Source organism: Centruroides sculpturatus, unplaced genomic scaffold, assembly GCF_000671375.1.
Source record: "Centruroides sculpturatus isolate CEXI.00-Female unplaced genomic scaffold, Cexi_2.0 scaffold209, whole genome shotgun sequence".
Classification (NCBI taxonomy): domain Eukaryota; kingdom Metazoa; phylum Arthropoda; class Arachnida; order Scorpiones; family Buthidae; genus Centruroides; species Centruroides sculpturatus.
The window spans coordinates 288,402-309,444 of record NW_019384446.1 but is presented as its reverse complement, the minus strand read 5'-3'; the positions used below and the strand labels follow the sequence as shown (position 1 = coordinate 309,444).

The 21,043-nt window shown below is 30.9% G+C and overlaps 1 protein-coding gene across 1 annotated transcript in view; it reads left to right on the top strand.

Annotated features, from left to right (window-relative positions):
• The window catches only part of LOC111620381 (cytochrome P450 2J6-like), a 31,362-nt gene extending 10,525 nt beyond the window's left edge, over positions 1-20,837 (top strand). The window contains exons 2-8 of the mRNA XM_023362299.1: positions 4,390-4,514; positions 4,650-4,756; positions 7,101-7,396; positions 14,174-14,274; positions 16,232-16,487; positions 19,895-20,079; positions 20,554-20,837. Of these exons, the coding sequence (XP_023218067.1) occupies positions 4,390-4,514; positions 4,650-4,756; positions 7,101-7,396; positions 14,174-14,274; positions 16,232-16,487; positions 19,895-20,079; positions 20,554-20,735 (1,252 nt within the window). The 3' untranslated portion in view covers positions 20,736-20,837. The remainder of the gene's footprint in view (positions 1-4,389; positions 4,515-4,649; positions 4,757-7,100; positions 7,397-14,173; positions 14,275-16,231; positions 16,488-19,894; positions 20,080-20,553) is intronic.
• Positions 20,838-21,043: the final 206 nt, after the last annotated feature.

Here is a 21,043-nt window from a genome sequence, read left to right as displayed (position 1 = left end):
GATAACTGTATAAACATCAGTAGGATTGAATGACAAAAATTTCTTTACCTTAACGTTATTAATTTTCTTACCATAACTTTATTAATTAAAAACTTAATAAAGTTCAAACTTTATTCAAAATTTATACGGATTTATTACGGATCCATATTTATGAAACCTGCTTTGTACGGATAAAGTTAAATCACAAGCAGTTAAAGCCGGCATTATTTAATTTGGATGAAACAAGCACAAAACTTAAAACTCGGCCTTTATTCGGATAATGTGAAGTCCATCCACAGTTGATTGGATATAGCTGAATATAGATGATTCGTTTTATGTGCATGAGTATTTTGTTTTTTGTCCACTGCTTAGATAGTGGGAACAGAACAATGTTGTCAAGTCTGGCAATTTTTCGCCAGATTTCAAGCCAATCGGGATACGGCGACGATTTTTACAAACGTGATTTTTTCATACCTACGGCAAACTTCTTAGAATAGCACTTATAAACTCCAGAGCTACCTTTTATTAATAAATAAATTGACCTTGTGGTGCTATTTGCGGGACAAGGGTGACTCTGATCCCTGTATAGGGAAATGATGACCATCCAATGAAAAAAAAAAATAAATAAATAAATAAATTGAAAACAATACAAAAATAGCTGTCTTAAAAGTTCTTTCAACACATACAGCGATATAAACTACGTAAAAATATGCTGCGGCTCTATCTTTTATTTATTTACCTGGCATACAATACATAGACCTATTGGTATTATGTAAATTAAAACACTTCTTTTTGTTACCTTAAAGCTAAATCTATAATTTCTGACTTTACAGATACTATTTTTTGTTAGATCTGGCGATATTTTTGTAAAATAAATGGCAACATTTACTTTTGTTTATCTCGTTTGTTATGCAATCAATAAATACAGTCGAAACCAGTTAACGTAAAATTAAAGAAACAAAATTTGGCACTGTGTATTAAGAAAACTCTACAGAACTCTACAAAACTCAACAGCCATACCACCAACTGGCCTAATAATTTTTCCCAGTTATTTCACTGGTTTTTTCTTGTTTACAATATGTTAAAATATATAAATAAATAAACTTATGTGCTGTTCCAAACACATTTTATTGAGATACGGCTATTTGAAGAAAGAAATCTCTGTAATCACTGTAGAAATGCACTATACATATTATGCACATTTCTAAGTGACTTAAAAAATGCTCGTTTTCAACATCGGTTAGAGTTGATCGGACATGATTAAAACTACTGAATACTGTATAACATACTGACCTTACCCCAAATTAAACGCAGGAGCTGAATAGACGGAAAACTTTTCAAATTTAAAAATAACTCATTTACTTGGCTTCTAATGGAAACGATTTGTTTTTATTTTAAAATTTCTAACTAATCACAGTATTTAATATTGTAATTTAGTTGTTTTGTTGTTTTTTGTTATTAAATCAATTAAAACTAAGAACTATTTTGTAAAGCTAAAAATTTTTAATTAAAACACCCAATTCTATTAACTTCCGGTTTCTAATTAGCGTGTTAACTGTCTTGGCAAATCCTTCTGCGTTGTCACAGTGTACAAAGCACCAATTATAAAAGAAAGTGTGATTTTTCGAGTTGGAACGAACATCGTTAATGTGGAGTATACATGTGTTGCCAATGACAACTGACAACGACAAATTAATCATTTTCATTTGACGTTGTCAGTTGTCATTGACAACACATGTATACTCCATATTACTGACGTTGCATTGTGACTAATGATAAAGTGAAAAAATTACCCCTGATAATAATGTGAATTGTGCGTTGCCATTTTGGATCGTGTGACTTCGAGGAAGTAGAGAGACTTGTATTAAACGGCACTGTAATTATTATTGAATTCACGGAATCAAGACACGCTTCATATTACATGTTAATTAACCGGTATTTTTATTAACTGAAGTCGTTAACTTTGAAATGACTATCCTCATCCTAGGAATCGCAAATCTACTTTGCATCAACCGATAGCGTAATAACGGGGTTTGACTGTAATAAATTCAAGTTGATTTAAAAACAAAAAGATTTTTTATCTATCTATCTTTCATTGGAAAGATTACAGATTATCCAGTTGAAGTGAAACTTTAATTTTTCTCCTTGCTTTATTTAAAATGTGGTGGATAGAGTTCTAATTTTAAGTTTTGTTTTTGCTTCATCTATCAATTTTTGATAATGTCAGTTTTGCCTGCTTGTAACTTTGATAAAGTACGCTTTATACGGACAAAGTTCAAAATTAATAAAATTATTATTAATTTTGGACTTGGACCAAAATACTTGGATAAAGTTAGTATTAGCTAGTGAATCGTAGCAAGTTATTATTCGATTCAGGGCATTAGCCTTAACATATAGGATACAGCAGGGATGTCCAACCCGCGGCCCGCAGGCCGCATGCGGCCCACGGCAAATTCCAATGCGGCCCAATAAACGCGTAAACAAAACCAACAAATTGTTTTATTTTTTATTTATTTATTTCTTTCAACGGCATAAACTCAAAAAAGAAGTTTCACAAAGCCGTAAACTTTTATACATATTTTATTTTTGAGTGAAAAGGAAATACTTTCAAATATTTGACGAAGGAATACTAAATAAAGCTGAAGTTGTGCAAGATTTGGCTACTTTGCGCCAAATTTGGCTACCCTTTTTTTTAGTTTGGCGTAAAAATTATCATTTTGCGCATTGGCTACTTTCTGGGCTACATATTATTTGTAATATTAGATAAATAAAAATGCACTTTAAAATGGTATTTCGTAGTTTTTTATTAATTAGAGACCCAAATAAAACAAATATTTGTGTTTTTCAAGTAAATTTTTATTTGTCTCCTTTATAATAGATGAATTTATTTATTTCTAAGTAAAAATTGGAAGTCTGTAGAAGTAATTTTTTAAAATATTCTTTTTCGTGATAAAGTTTTAATACTTATTTCTATAATCTAGACATGTTAATCCTTAAATATACAAGTACATTTAAGGATTGTCACAAATATATTATATATGCTTGTTGCCCAAAACTCCATGACTTCTTCCAATGTGGCCCAGAGGAAAAAAAAGGTTGGACACCCCTGGGCTACAGTATAATAAACACCAATAAATTACAATAAAATGTTTCTAAATAGTAAATTCCAGTATTAATGGTATTATTAAGACATAATACATGGTGCATCTAAATCCAATTAAATGAAAAAAAAACATGTATATAATTTCAGTTTAATTTTCTTACTTACACGATCGTATATGCAATGAAAAAATAAAATATTTTAAAACTGAAGTGTCGTAATACAACCTAGAAAAACTCGTGATACAACTTAAAGACACCACAGTCACATAAGTAGAAAACAGTACTTTCTTGTGTGCTAATGAATTAATGCAAACGTTTCCGAATAAAGAAAAACCACCAAGCGGAAGTTCGTTCACAACCAATCGCATGAAATCTGCTAATTTTGTATCTGTGGTGATTTATTGTTAAAAACTGACAATAACGAGACATTACGAGGTAAAATATGCTTATTTTTTATCGCTTATCACTAAGGATATAATGTTTATGCTTATTATACATTATTTTCAATATCAACAGATACAAATAATAATTGAAGAACTTGGGAAAATGGCGTATTCCTCGTTAGGAAATTTTCGAGAGAAAGGATTTGTATTTCAGTTCGTTGACACTTTAATATGCAATACTTTATTAATGTGAGTGTACAACCGAACTGTGAAAGTTTCTTAGAAGACTGATCAATGATGCGCAAATCCAAATTTGTTAATAACTCATTTTTTTGTAGTTTTGCCATTTTTTCACTGACCCTTTCATTTAGCCTATTTATAAAATAATAATAATAATTTTCACGATTAACGATAAAACTTACGTCGATTCAAGAAAGAATAAATTTTAAGGATTGTAGGATTAATGAGATAAGGCAACGCAACACATGAGCAATCTAAAGCAACCAAGAGGAAAACCTTCCCGGGAAGACTTTCTACGGGAATCTAGCTCTATTTAGATGTTAGAAATGTAAAGAAAACCGAAAAATTCCACATAGCTAGTCAGCTGGAGAGCGCGAAATTGCGATCAACTACCAGTTTTTAATAGTTTTATCCACTCGAGCACTGCTGGGGGTGGTCCATCTACTTATGACTTATACTCAATATTTATACTCAATATGGCCGGCCAATCGAAAAGTTTTGCTGCCAGGGATTTATAGTATTAAAAGTGTTATTATGTTGTGTTTTTACCTTAATAACCTTACAGGAAATGCAATGGAGGAAAATTTGTTTTATTCATCTATTATTTACTTTCATTCACCTTGTTCCTTTTATAATAAAACTGAAACTATAACTTAAGCATCACTAAATGGAATTTTTTCTGTAGATTCCACGTGGGAAAACGCTACATTCTTGTACTAAATGATTACGCAACTGTTAAGGATTTGATAAATAAAGAAGAATTTTTGAATAGACCAAACATTCCTCCCATGAGTTTGCTTAATAAAAACTGTAATTATTACTTTTAATTTATTTCTTTAAATCGTATATTAAAATAGTAAGTTCTTAAGTAACTTCTGTCGTTGAACTAATATTTCCAGAATCAATTATTAAAAGCCTTATGGTCATTTCTTTTGTCTTAATTAGCATTGGTTTCATCGAATGGAAGAATATATAAGAGAGAAAAACGGCTTTCCATGAAAATTTTACATAAGTTGGCTTTTGAAAATAAATTCTTGGAAAGTGTAATTCAGGTGAATTATATTTCGTTCATTTATAAAAACTAAAATGTAAAAATAACCATATTTATATGTGATATAATAAAGAACGAAAAAACGGAACATTAGAAACGATGACGTCTTTCAGAATACATCCCCCAAACATCACCAAAAGAACAGGAATATTTCTGTTTTAAAATTATTTATAATTATTCGCATTTTTTTCAACTTAACGTATTATCTATATTTATGTTTAAACTAATAATTATTAAAAATTACAAACTGTGAAAACAAAATTCTCTAATCGCGATGTTTTATTTTTCACTGAAATACCTCAAAAAATATATTATTCTGAAGTAGGAATAAAATTAATAGTAGATAGAAATTCGTAATTTAGAAGACAAACAATTTTAGAAATTTAAATACAACAAAATCAAAAAATTTACTTTAAAAAACAAAAAAGGATTCTCGCAATGTTTATTTTTACTTTTCCGGCTTTTATACTTGTATATAACAGAGGGAAAGTATGGCGATCGGTCAAAAAAATGATCCTCCTAAGAATTTTGCATTTTTGGATTCGAGGAACCTTGCAAAAATATTTGGTTTTCCCCTGTATGTGTGGATGATGGGGCACGATTTTGTTCAGCACTTTGAAGCTTAATAACTCCTGTGCCTTTTGTCGAAAATTTCTGAAATTTTGCAGAGAGGTTTATGTTTTAGGGGGATTCGTGCTATTAAATTTTGGTGGTTAAAGGTCGGAGTGGGAAGGTACAGGGGGTGACTTTTCACATCTGGAGTGAGGTCGAACACAATAAAAATTTTACTCGTTATTAGCATTCGCAATTTTTTTTCTTTTTATCTCTGTCTTTAAAATTAAGCTTTTTGCCATTTTATAATACTTAATAATATTAAAAGTTTTTAAATAAAATCGCATAACAGATGTCGTCACACACAATTTTAACATTATTCTTGGGAAATTCTATGCATATCGTTGCTGGATTTTTTAATATTTATTTCCTTCTAATTATTACTCGTTATTTTTTTATAATATCAGCAATGTTACTGCTGTATAATCTTATAACAGACTAAATTTAAAAGAACTGTCGTTTAGATTTACTTATGACGTCGTTAGATATCATAGAAATTCATTATCAGTGTCGCTTATTCAAATGTTTGCTGTTTATACTTGTGTGGAAAATAAATTATTATCGATAAATCTCGTTACATGAGAATTTCTGGAGGCCTACTTGTCGGCACTGTAGTTAATAAGCTGGCCTGATATCTGACCGAATTTTCTGGATGGATAAATCGTGGATCGAAATTTCACTTTTGGATCCACGATAGAGAAACGAAAACCCGATAATAGCTAACGAGAAAAACAAAAAGTAGAGATAGGTTATAGTTCAATAGAAAATAAAACTTTCGAATAGAATCACAGCATCTCTCATCATAATCTAAAACAGTCCTAAAAGTTAAAAAGAAAGGAAGAAAAAAATCGAATTTTAAACAAAAAAAGAAAAAGCATCATTGTATATCATCTTAGTTCTTTTTATTTTTTAGACTTATTTTTAGTTTTGTTTTGAACAATTACTGTTATTCATTCTTTTACTTTTCTAGTTTCCTTTTATTACAATGCTTACTGTAAAAGAAAATTTATTGACCTTGTATGTATGAGTCAGTCAACAGAACATAATCAATTAAACCAATGGCGGATTATCGCGACGTATTATAACATTTCCACGGTTTTTAAATCGACAAATTGTTATTACAGTATTTCATTTTAAAACTTTAAGTTAAGCATTACAGTATATTGCTTACCGGCGAGCGAGCGCGTGTGTGTAAGCAATAACACTTGCAGGTTGTACGGGCACATCTGACATAGTGCAATCTAGCGGCGACGTTTACGATTATTTTGGGCAGTAAGTGCAGAGTTAGCAGCTCGTATGCTCTTATGTTCTATAACTGTGTTCCCGATCAGAGCCTAATTTTTTGACTTAGGCAAGCCAGGCAATAGCCTATAGCTCGGATCATACAGGAGTCTGTAAATCGACTTGTAAATCACTCAACTGTATTTTCGAATTACATTTAGTGTCATAACGGACCGTAATATGTCCGTTATGACACTAAATAATAAATAACGTTATTAAATTTTAAAAGAATTTAGACTTAATGTTTTCTCAGGTCACGTTTATATATTTACTGATTTACAGACTAAAGACATTGAGCAGAGGATGGAATAAAAACAATGAAATGAACAGCTAACATTCAAGCATAACTTAATTTAATATTTTTTTTCGTTCTTATCTAGTTGAAAGTAATTATAACACTATTTTTAAGAGAATGATAAAAATTTAATCATTTTAAATTTCCGAATATATAGGAAGAAATTTTTAATTTGATGAAGGATTTTCAAAAATTGGAAGGGAAACCTTGTGACATTCGGTACCTTCTAAAGAGGAGTACGTCTAACAACATATCAAGCTTATTATTTGGTCAGAGATTGGACTACGACGATCACAGATCTCGTATTATGCTAGAAAGTACGGAATTGTTCGACAGCTGCAACTTCTACGGGGATCCCTCCGTCTTCTTTCCGTTTCTAAAACCTCTGGTATATTTGTTTACTGATTACGAACGACGTCTTCTCTGGTCGGATATGATGGAAAGTGTCCTAAGGTAATGATTAATAGTTAAATAGTTTAGGATTTCATGATGAAATATCTAAAAACCTGTGGAAAGATATAATATTAACATTCGAAATTCGTACGTTTCTTCGTTGCTAGTTTATTCTCTGATAATTATTAAAAACAAAAATAAATACATAATAAAAAAGAAAAACGCAAGCAAACATATTTCGATTATATTTTCTTTTTTCTTGGATTTTTCGATATTGAATCACTTTATTAAAAATGATTTAGCGCCGTGATGGAAATATATTGAATTATTTCAGCTACAGAATCTCGATTTGGTGTTACAAAGGATTTATATGTATATAAGGTGTAACTGAATTCGATGCCAACATTTTAGGAATACATTCTAGGATAAAAAATAAGCCTAAAATTCTATGTGAAGGTTTTTCAGAATATGCTTCATTTCAGAGCTATGGGACTCTGGTCTGCTATGTGAGAAGGTAAGAAGAATCGAATTCAACGGGTAATCATGTGATCAACAAGTATAGTACAAACTGAAACTTTTTGTTTTAAACGTTGAAAATTGTTTTTCTGAATACATGTTAATTAATTAATTAACCGGTGTGCGCGAGTCGCTGGTTTGTCGTATGCAATTATGAGTCTGAAACCGTTTTTGACGTTTTCAGCAGTTCTTATAAATTATTCTCTTTAATTTTGTTAAAAACAAAATGTTATTCAAAGTAAATTTACATTGAAAAGCTTTTGCTTCCAACTATTATTTTTACTATAAAATAGATGGATAATGCAAAATCGTAAAGTGAGTAAGGCTTTGTTTACATCTGGTCTAGTTAGGCAATATCTATTTACCTCAGTCAGTTAAAAGAAGAAAAAGAAAAAAATACAAAATTAATTCTAAACGTTAATAACTTTAGTTTTATTAATTTGGCAGGAATTTGAAAAGTACGTTTTTGTAGGCCAGATCTGGAAGACGAAACAGATTTTGGGAAACCTTTATAGAGGCGCCGAGTTTAGTTAAACTATATACAGGGTGTTAAGAAATCAGACCTACAAAAAGAATTAGTGATACAATGAATTTTGGTCCTATGAACTGGTAATCGTAGCATTCACCTTTCGACATACAGGCATCTAAAATTTCTTTGCTGTCCTAAATGTTTGCTGTCATACATAGCATGAATGTACTGTACAGTACTGTAGGAAAGCTCACAGCCATTATTGCTCACATGTTTTGTCATATAAAGTTTTAAAACGTAGACAGATGCAAAATTAAAAAATTGAAATCTGAATCAATAAAGAAATAACAACTAAAAGACAAAGAATGCCTTTTAGTTGTTATTTCTTTATTGATAATTCACTTTTAATTGTATCTCAAATCTTAAGAGTTAACAATCAAAAGATTGTATCAGACAAAATACTTTAATAAATATTAAATAATCATGTATCCAAAAGGGAAATACCTTCGTAAGATCAACTAAAGTAGAAGAAACTGTACATTTCATAATAAAAAATTGCGTTTTTACCTAAACTCCTCTTTTAAAATGGCATTCTACTTTCCATTTCCTCGGCATATTCCTGTTCACTTGTAAAAAAAAAAAAAATGTGAATCCTGTACATTTAATTACGTTGTTAGTTTGGCGGGATGCAACGCAACATGTGGATATCTCCCGGGAGAACTTTTATGGGAAACAAGCCTTTATGTAGGTGTTAGACACGTAAAGAAAACCAAGTAAACTCTACTTGGCCATCCCGTTGGTGTGTCGCGAACCCAGTGTTCAGTGGTATTTTAAATTACGTTGCTTAAGTGAGTGTTTATGAGACATAATGGAGAAATTCATATTTTAAAAGCTACTATCTTATTTACGGGGAAGCTAAATGCAAAAACCGATTAGCGTTAAATGATTAAATGGTAATTGGGGCATCGTTTACGACAGTAAACGATGACCCAATCACCATTCAATCATTCAACGTTTGCTGTAATCCATAACCAATTACAAGAGAAAGAATAAAATAAAATTGAAGACAAAACTGTCCAAAAAGGATCACCATTTATTACTTGTGTTCCAAGACTAAAAACATTTTCGGCGACTGACCTTCCTTTTTAGACTACTTGTCGCCGTAAAGTTTACAAAAAGTCCTTTAAAAACACAAACATCCAATTAAAATTTTAAAAAATTTCTGAAAAAGGAACTGGTGACATACAGTTGTCTTGCGTATTTCCATCATACCTTCTTTGGGTTTCTTCTTCTTTTTATCTACTAAAGATTAGCGCTGGAAAATGTAGATTTTTAGAGAAGTTGCCCCCTGGTGACGATATATGTAGAAATTTCTTCTGTAAAAGTTCGTCCGATGGAGAAATATTTCTAATAAAATAAAATTTCCAGCGCTAATCTTTAGTAGATAAAAAGAAGAAGAAACCCAAAGAAGGTATGATGGAAATACGCAAGACAACTGTATGTCACCAGTTCCTTTTTCAGAAATTTTTTAAAATTTTAATTGGATGTTTGTGTTTTTAAAAGGACTTTTTGTAAACTTTACGGCGACAAGTAGCCTAAAAAGGAAGGTCAGTCGCCGAAAATGTTTTTAGTCTTGGAACACAAGTAATAAATGGTGATCCTTTTTGGACAGTTTTGTCTTCAATTTTATTTTATTAGAAATATTTCTCCATCGGACGAACTTTTACAGAAGAAAAAGAATATTTTTAAAAATATCAGTGGCAGGGACGATACGGTCGGTAAGAACTGACAACAATAGCTAGCGATTCAACATGTGTAGCAATAGCCATCAATTAATACGAGAACTATTACCGGCATCATTGGAGAAAATCATCTTAGCATATGAACTGAGCTACGTGAACAATTGATCTTTCATCATCTGGACTTAAGTCCTGCATTTTATCCATAATAGAGACAGTTTTCACTGTGATATTTAGAACTGTGAAAAGCACATTCTTGAGAAAACGAGGATTAATACTCCTTCACAGACACCATTCACAAAATTGTACTCGTGGAAGAAAATCGCTTCTGGCCTGCATTCGATATATTGGTATTTGCAAAGAATACACCATACATTTAAATGAGTGGCGTCTATTGTTATAGCTATTTATTTTGTATTAGGATCCAATCAATTTAAGCATTAACTTGCTCCTTTATATTCGATATTCATATGGTTCTTGCTCTTCCTCTATCAACAGTGACTATTGAAAATGTTCTCGTTTTTCGGTTTCGGTGAAGACCAAAAAGCCAAAGTTTTAATTATTATTTTATTATTTTTAAATTTTATGTTAGTTTTAATTAATTTTTAGGTTTAATCTATTTATTATTAATTTAGTTTTAGTTTTTATAATTATTTTTAATAATTTTTATTTATTTATTATTATTAATTTAGTTTTGCATTAATTTTGCCTGCATTTTTTGAACCCTTAATTACAATTTTTTTAATTAACTGCAACTCATTTTTCTTTTGCGACTTAACTATAGAAATTGTTTTACTGTCGTTTCGCACAAAATATAATCAAATTTAAATCTCAAATAAGCCCTCTACAATCCTCTAAAATCTACATTAACGCCAGTAGATGGCGACACAGTACAGTCGATTCCCCTTAACACTGTTGATAATTCCGTTTTGTATGAATTCCATGTTGTACGAGTCACTTAGATTTTACACATACGTGGAACATAACATGGAATTCATATAAAACGGAATTATCAACAGTGTTATAGGGGGGTCGACTGTATTGTGCAAGATGCTTAAGTACTTACTCATTTCACTTCAGTGATTTTTAAAAATGCTGTTTTAAACTATATTGCAAAATATTCGTATAAATGCTAAAAGTATTTATAATCATAAGCAGAGATTTTTAAGTAAATTGCAAAATCCTCTAATATTTCCAGCCCAAATACTTTGATAAATTATTAATGTTTTCTGTTTCTGAAAGAGACTGTCTCTGCGCAAGAAGTCTCTCATTTGTTAATGAGTTGGCCTTTCTTCAGACCCTCGATGACTTTTAAAATACTTTCGATTTATAGCAATTGGATCCGCCTCACTAATATCGAAGTACAATGCTCTTTTCTTGAAAAATAGCCTATTGGCTAGTAAGTAGCCATATACCTCGGTAGAATCTCCTTGTCTAAATTCGCTAAATACTACAGGATTTAGCAAAACTCATATATAAAAAAAAGAAAAGAAGCAATATTAAGATTATTTCCGCTTCTTTAACTTGGGATTAGCGAAGAAAAAATTGAGATTTATTACAAAACAATGTGCGCGCTTCACATTTTTGGAGTACAAATATAGCCAGCGGGAGAAGTAGTAGTATAAATTTTAAAACATGCTACTTTAACCCAGAATGTTGCAAATAACATTGATTACTCTGACTTTCCTATCGATGATCACACCTCCGAAGATGAACTTGTTGATATCGATCTTAAACGCGATCCTGCGATGGGTGTGTTCAAGAGCAGATCCACTTAATTTAATGTAGATAGTATTGGCGAATATTATAGACGAGGCGTATGATTGGCACAATGTGTTAAATCAAGTATCCTACTATGAAAACGCGATATTCTCTCTTTTATAGGTAACTGTAGCGAAAGTTTTATACGTGCTTTGGGCTGCTTAGAGGGCATTCTTCCATAAAGAGTTTGGTACAAGAAAAAACAGCCTTAGTAAAAGCACTGTAATTAAAAGCACCATAAATGCAGTAAAAGACAAAATGGATGAAGGCACCTATCAAGTTCTTGTACCTACTAGAGCTGTTACAATATGGACGGAAAAACAATACACAGATTCTTAAAAATACCAATACGTGATTTCCACGATTTGACAGAAGTTTTTAGGAATTTTCAACTTGTTATGCAAAATTTAAAGTTTCTAACTTTTTACGATTATTCGATGATTGGTTCTAGAGTATCTAGACTCACAGCTAAAATTAACAGAGGCTAAGGACTCAACTGAACCATTTACAGAGATGATCATCTATTTCTTTGGTGACTTAAGGCAACTGCCCTCTGTAAAAGATCTTCCGCTTTACAATGACTCAAGAGAGAAAATTTCAGCTTTAGGAAAAGCAGCATTTACTTCTATACAAAAGAAATTCTTCCCTCAATGTGACAGGATGCAAGCAAAAACACTTTTGTAAAATTTTAGACTACATTTCTGTTGGAAGAATTGAAGAGAATGGTCGTTATTGATGGCAAGAAGATAAACAGTTCTCGCGGAAGAAATGGTTAGGCTTTGTCCAACGAATGAAAAAGTAAATGATTACTATTTAATGAATTGTGGTAAAGCTGTGGCTAAAATAACAACCGAACACAACAACAGTGTAGCGATGATAAGTTCTGATGAACAAGCGTAGGATTGCCACTCATATTGTACCTGTACCTAGCATTAGGTTGCAGAGTTACGTTAAGATCAAGAAACAACATTTGAGTAAAAAACGGTTTGGTTAATGAGCTTTCCCTAAAGCTCCATTAATCAAGGGACAGTCATAGATATAATATACGGCGAAGGAGGAAGACTACCCACTTTATTAATAACACTCTTGGTTAAATTTGGCAACTATCCAGGACCGACATTAAATTGTTTTTCAATTTTGTCTACTGTATCTTGATGGAAAGATAATGATACAAATTGTTCAAGAAGACAATTTCCGGTACCGGTACGCTCTTATGATCCACAAACCTCAAGGATTAGCTTTAAATAAAATTGTTGGCGATATAAGGCAAAGAAAACAGTCGCAAGATTCTTACGTCGCTCTTAGCAGAATGGAGAAAATCGACGATTTAACATTTCATTTATCATTTAGCATATCAAGAATAAAAAATATAACAGATAAAAGTCGTTGGGAGAGAAATATTTCTGAAATAAATAATAATTTTGAATTTGTATAAGTTGTTGCAGGCNTATCCTCAAAGGTAAAGTGCAAATAAAACTACATTTTTTTTATCAATTATAATTCTGTTATGGTTATTTATACATTTACAACTACAAAATGCACTTTTCAGTGTTTTCCTTACTATAGTTATTTTTTTCAATGTACTACTTAGCTTTAATTTGAGTGTGTTTTTTGTGTTGGAACGAATTATTTGGTTTTACGTGTAATCGTATGGGGAAAAATGATTCACCTTACGACATTTTCATGATAGGATCTCAGTTTCGGAACGGATTAATTTTGTATCCTGAGGTACCACTGTAATTAAAATTTCTATGAGGTAAAAATGAATTTAATTTTCAACTTTACAGTTTGGTTTTATAGGACTTGTTGAAAAAGAATGGTTAGTAACACTTGCTACAGTAGATGTAGATGATGTCATTTATTTAGATTTTGTTGATGTAGGAGAAAAGTTGGCTAAGCAATTAAAGGAAAATGTGAGTTTAAATTAAGTATTTTATAAATTGATATTTTATAAAATATCTTATTACATTAAAAATTAGTTTTAACAGAAAATATTTTTGATGCATAAAACATTATTTAAAGCGTTAAAAGCCGTAGACTGAACATAAAACAGACAATAAGAATTAATTTTTTTCAAATGGTTTTAATGTTACCAAAACCAAAACTAACAGAAAGCACCTTATATAATAGCTCGTGTTGTGAATTGAAATTGTACGAAAATTTGTTCATGCATTTTCAGTTACAAATTGGCGAATTTGCCTGACAAAAAGTGATTTAAAGAAATCAGTTTTATGTACAAAAAGACGAGTTGTTGTAAAGTCGAGGCTGCCTGTAAATAATTTAAATTTATTTATTTATTATTTTTTCAATAATTATTCATTTATTTAAGAAAATGTGAATATGCCATTTCAGAAAAGAAGTAGATGAACGTAACCAACGTTTGAATGAGAATCACGTTATAGACTATATGAATGCGTATCTCTCAGAAGTAAAGACGAGTCCTTTGCATTCTGGTTTGTTGACTGTAATTGTAATTTTTGAAATAGTAAAAATTCATTACATCAGAATGAGTTTTTATATTTTAAGTGACTTTCAAAAATTAAAATTTATGTCTAATAACTATCCAACGTACAATATATTAAATATAATAAGCAGATATTGAATATTAAAAGCTGTGTACAAATTTATAAAATAACAACTGAAAACCAAAGTTTGTAAATAAATGACTAGATTGCCTTTTGTTCTCGTTGTAATTGTTATGAATAAACATAAAATTCGTTGAAAGAACGAATCGTACAGGAACACACTATTAAGGATATACAGGCTTTTATTGATTTCTGAAGAATCAATAGAAATTGGAAATGATTCCTCGGAAATCAATAAAAGTCTGTATATCCTTAATAGTGTGTTCCTGTACGATTCGTTCTTTCAATCAATTTTATGCATAATCATAACAAATGACTAAAGATTTTGCAAATTTGTTTTTGTAAATTTCTATCAAAAGATATCAATTTTCCATTAATTAAAACAAATTTATTGACGTAAGACGTAATAATAGAAAAATGTTCATTTTTTTCTGTCTGAAAATTGCCTTAGTATTTTATTTTCCGACCCTCATAAATGGACGTGTAACTAAAAATTGATTTAAAATTAATAATATCAACAACAATCAAGAATTTTAAATATTAATTGTTATTATGTTGATATAATTCCTAAGTTATAATATAAATATCGTAAAATTTTCCTAGTTTAAAATCTAATTATGATAATTTAATTTTATTTACTTAATTTAATTTTGATTATATCTGTAATAGAAAAAAATAGTTGAGTTATTTTTACAAAAGTAGATGAATAAGTTCTGGTAAATTTTATCTGTGTGTAGATTTCTCCCGTAAACGAAGAGAAATTTAGAGAGATTTAATCCTGCCCATTTGGAAAGAATTAAAAAATTAAATAAAATTAAAATAAAACAATGTATATATGTGAGGTCGCCGAGTTGCTCTTAAAGTCAGAACGAAAGAGAAGTGCCGAATCTTATGTGGGTGTGATAGACACCGAGTCAGACTCAACAGTTACAAAAATATTGTCCCGATTTATTTAAACATAAAAGTAAGGTTTACAGATAAATATAATTCTCAGAGTATAGAGCACGACTGTAAATCTTCAGCTCCTCCTGTTGAGAGAGAAAGTTCTGACGGAAAGACTTATCCGTGTCGACTACCCTGGGGGTAATGTTGATAAAAGTTCACAGAGAAGATGAAGTCAGTTCAGCACAAGTGTCGAGGGTTAAGTGGAGAAGACAACCAAGTAAGGTATACACAACGAGAAATCAGAGAGAGAAGCTCTCTGTGTCCTTGGAATCAGAGATTTTATCAGTTTTGGTTCCAGAAACCACTTCGATTGGTTATTTTTCCATATTCCCACTTTCTAATTGGTTGTCACTCGTTACTAAGTGTAACGAGATCTGAACTCAAATAGTGGGATGAGTCAAAAGCGACATTTAATTCGATCCCAACCGGAGATAGTTGATCTTAGGACTTACATTCTCTAATTTTCCTTTGTTTCTTTTCTGAGAAAAGTTTTTCTCTGTTAAATTTAATGTTTCCCTTTATGGACATAAAAATTTATACTTTAATATTAACAAATTTAGATATTTTTAAATTTTAGTGTGGTTCCGGGACATTTTCGGAGCCTCACATATATAATCACATTTTTTATTTGTGAAACTCCTCCTTAGTCTACTGCATTGTATTATTCTATATAAGTTACTTAAATTGTAAGAATGAAAAATTACGTTATGAAAAAATAATGTATTTTTTACAAATCACATTTTTTTTCACAACTCTTTTAACGACCTAGTTGCAGTTATGATTCGAAAAACATTGTACGACATTTTTTGAGAAATAACGAATCTATAAAATTATTTTCAGTTTACAATTTTTGTTTTATTACAATTTGTTATATTTACAGTAAATTCGCTTCTGGGAAATTCCAAAGCATTCTTCATCGGGGGTAGCGTAACACTTTCGAGTACTTTTGAATGGTTTGTCATAGCCATGGCTATTTATCGTGATGTGCAATCTCGTTGCTTCGAAGAGATCAACAGAGTTGTCGGATTAGAAAGACCAGTTGAAATGTCTGATTTCACAACATTGACGTATGTTCGTGCTGTTATGCTCGAAACTTTTAGATGGAAGACACTGGTACCTCTTAATTTGGCTAGAAGGTAAGCAATTAGTACTACACTTGACAACTGCGAATAATGTTTCTCTGGTTCTCTCATTCTTTACAATCATTCAAAAATTAAATGGAAATTGTAATTAAAGTAAAAAAAAAACTTAAAAATTACTATGATAAATTTTATAATATTGTAATGTTATTTAATAGAGAGGGTGGGCTGAAGTTTTCATCTCTAACAAACGCCATTGTCAAACTTCTAGGCTTACAGGAAAGCGGCGCTGAACGTCCGACGTACACGTTTTCGCGATGAATACGTCGGCCTCAACCTCTTTAATATTTGATTACTGTTAAACTATACCGTATTTTAAAATGGAAACAAACAAAAATTTTCTTTATAAAATTTTAAAATAATTTTCAATTAGACTTTATACCTTTATTTTTTACATTGGTGATATTCATTTATATAACTGATCATTTGATAACATCGATTCAGTCACCTAACGTATTTTTGAAGAAACTAAGAAGGGAAATTCGAAACTAAGAAGGAAATTTCGAAAAATCCCTTCTTAGTGTGCGTTCTCCTAACGTACCCTAACTGTGTACCAAATTTGAACGAAGATTTGAAGCATCGTTCAAGCAAAATGAGCCGAACTTCAATTTCCCGCTTTTAAAGAGAAGTTGTGATGCTTTTCAATTTGTTTAAAACTGTTTTAAGGTGTTTTCATTTATTTATTATTGTTGTTGTTATTATTATTATTATTTTATTTTTGCGGTTTATAAAAATACTAGCAGGTGGGCCCGGCGTTGCTCGGGCAAAAGTAACGATAACTAAGATAAAGATTATTACGTTACAGTCAACCTTACCCGTTTTCACAGAATGCAAAAATTGGGTCCCCTTGTTTCCAGACTAATTAGAGAATTTTTAGATGGGTCTAAAAATATGTTCGATTTCCCGCAAAAACGAAAAAAAACTGCATCTGCGTCTTGCACGTCGCTTTCTCTTAACAATTCCATTATTACGTAGCACTTCCATTGTTGACACTTCCATTGTTACTTAACACTTCCATTGTTACTTAGCACTTCCATTGTTACTTAGCAATTCCATTGTTACTTAGCACTTCCATTGTTACTTAACATTTCCATTGTTGATGGAAGTGTTAAGCCTTAATCCTGTCCCTCTCCCCCGTGGGGAGGAATTTCGAAAAATCCCTTCTTAGTGTGCGTTCTCCTAACGTACCCTAACTGTGTACCAAATTTCAACTTTCAACTCCTAATCGTTTGGGCTCGTATCCATAATGTATATAGAAGTTTTAATCCTGTCTCTCTCCCCCCCGGGGGGGAATTTCGAAAAATCCCTTCTTAGTGTGCGTTTTCATGACATGCCCTATCTGTGTACCAAATTTCAACTTTCAACTCCTAACCGTTTGGGCTCTGCGCTTATTATTATTATTATCATCAACCCGTCTCGATTATATATTAGATTTGTCATGTTGCATTGGTCACAAAATTAAATTTTATTGTCCAAGAAGGCACTTTATTGCACAGTTTTCTCGACACAAAGAAAATCTGTAATTTTATTTTTTAATCCTTTTTGAAAATCTGACAAATTATTTTGTATTTTTAAACTGTTTTAATTAAGTCTTGTTCATATCGTTCTAAAAATGGATATGACAAATTTCAATGAACCTAATACAGATGTATTCGATATATCTTAGTTTTATATGGAGATTAACTGTACTTGGTATTATCTTCTTTTGTTACATACAAAATAGCAATATATGCTGACTATTAATGAAATTGATTCGTTTTTATTTGTTCCAAACGTTCGAATTATTGATAGGACCTCATGGAAGTTTTATCAATGGCAGAACCAGGTGTAAATCTCAGAAAGGGTTATAGCTTGTGTCGTCATTCTCTGAATTTGATACTAAGTCCGATACATCCGATGCTACAAAACTAAACAATTTCTATTAAATTTTATCAGTTCCTTTATCAGTATCAGAAAAGCCAAATGCCAAAAGTCAAAAGTCAAATGGTTCGATCTGATATTTAATCTGAAGTTACACGTATAGCAATATACTTTGATGTACTGTACTTTAATTACTGAAAATTTTCAGTAAAACTACTCAGTGAATGAGTTGGTATTAGGTGTCATCTTCAACACGTAACACCAGACTAAGAATCCTGATACAAATCGAAGTGTTTCATGGTAATAGGAATATTCCTTGGCATTCTGATTTCAGATAGGTATCCTTATTTTTTTTTTAATTCTCTAACATGTTTGAGTTCTGTATTTATTTAAATTTCAAAACTAATCATTGTTTCACAATAACAATTATCAAATTTTTATGTTAAAATTAATATTAAGATATTGCAATTTGATGATATAAGATGTATGATAGAAATCATGTTAAAGATGATACCAGACGTATATTTTATTTTAAACTAGAATTGTATTCACGAATTCATAATGTATTATTCGTTGATATCATATCCAAAAAATTCACAACTCTTTTAAGACTTCTTTTTAATTCAGCTTTTAAACTAGAATTGTTTGGACAACTACACAAATCTTTGTGTTGCCAACAGATTTCATAATCTTTCAGAAATATAGCGATGAAATCTTAGATTCTATTACCAAATCATTTACTTATGATATTAGTGACATTTTTATCCTACAGATAATAACGCCTGACCTCATAGAGCCAAAATTACGGAGCAATATTTTATGGAGAATATCAGCCACAAGAATTGATTATCTCGTTTCCTTGACCTCAACTCTACCGAGCCAAGACCTTACACATGCCTTAATCAGACATGTTTAAGGTCTTACTCATTAGTTTACCTCCTCGAATCTTGCAGGAGCTTAGTTTCTATTCTACCAAACACATGTACAGTACTTCTATTAGTTCCAAAAGTGATTTTTAGTATGAACCATGTGAGACATATATTACTATGAGTGGTAATCATACTTCTTATTAACTGAATGTTTATGTCTATAAAACATGAATTTTGATCAGTTTTCATCGTACATCAAATTTTCTATATTAAATGATTATATTTAACTGTTATTTGAATATTATTAAAACACACTTTGAATTACACAATAATAGCAAATTTCATAAGGTAGCTTTAAAAATTTTTCCACACATTCAAATTTCATTTTGTTCTTTAATTTTTGGAAACTAGTGTGTTATAAAAAGGCCATGTGAAGTTCTCTCAAGTTTCTAGCAAGTGATAACGGGCGTTTCTGGTATGTTCGACTACAGTCCTGATTGGTATCTCAGTTGGTCCTAATTCATAGCTGGCTGTGACAGATTCTAAACTCTATGAGAAAGTTAAACTCGATAGTATTGAGTTGAACTCTCACCATAAGCTATATTTACATAATTAATTTGCATAATACTTCACAAAAATGTTTTAACTTTAAAAGTAATAATAATTTTTCGTTAGCATAGCGAATGACGTGGAATATCGAGGTTACATCTTGCCAAAGAATGCATTTGTCTTCGTCAATATTTGGGCCATCCACAACGATCCAGAAATTTGGAAGAAACCGGAAGAGTTTTATCCCGAAAATTTCCTCGATGAAGACGGGAATATCATCAATTCTGAATTTTGCATTCCCTTTAGCATCGGTAAGATGTTTAAAAAAATTATATTTGGTTACGTAGCATTGTATTTCTAATAGTAATTTGCTGTTCCTTCCTAAAGTTACGAATTCAGAAAATAAAATTCAACATTGTAACAGTTCAGTTTCGTTCAATTCGCGTATCGCGCGAACTCTTTAATATATCACGCCATTACTACTATTTCTACCATATATTTCATTTCAATGATAAAAGAAAGCATGAATCACTAAGCTGCTGGAAATAAAAAACTTCGCAATAGGTTTTACAATTCTCAAATAGAAAGAGCAATGGCTCCCCGGAAAAATTTTCTAGTTACGCCATTGTTTCTGCTTTTATTGCAATTTTAATTTTTGATATTCGGATACTAATTTATCAAGTTATGTAAATTTACTTAAAATTTTTTCGCATTTATTAGTTTTAGATATTCTTTCTTTTTATTGTAAAACAACAATCTTGCTAAAGAATAATTTTGTCTTTTAGGTCGAAGATCTTGTCCGGGAGAAAACATTGCAATCTTAGAAGCGTTTCTTTATATGGCTGCATTTATCCAGAAATATACTTTTCATCCTCCCTCCGACAAAGAAACTTTTGACTTAGACGGCATAACCACACTTACTCATTATTCGAAACCGTTCGAAATTCTTTTTCGTCCAAGAACGTAAACGAATAGAAGTTATTAGACAAATCTATCTCAAGAGAAATTTTTTAAATTCTTTAATTTGGTGAGTTAAAAAATGCAGGGGCGTGCCGTGACATTTGATGATAGGGAAGCTGTGTTTCTATAAGAAGCCGACATCCAGGGGCAATCAGTTAATTCTTTCTTTAAATGTATTTTTAATAGATTATTTATCTGACGTACTTAATAAACAAGTTTATTATAATTACCTCTGTTATTAGATCCAATATATTCCATATGCCCTCTAAATGCCAATTCTTGCTTTGATAAAAACATATAACATCTATTTATTTA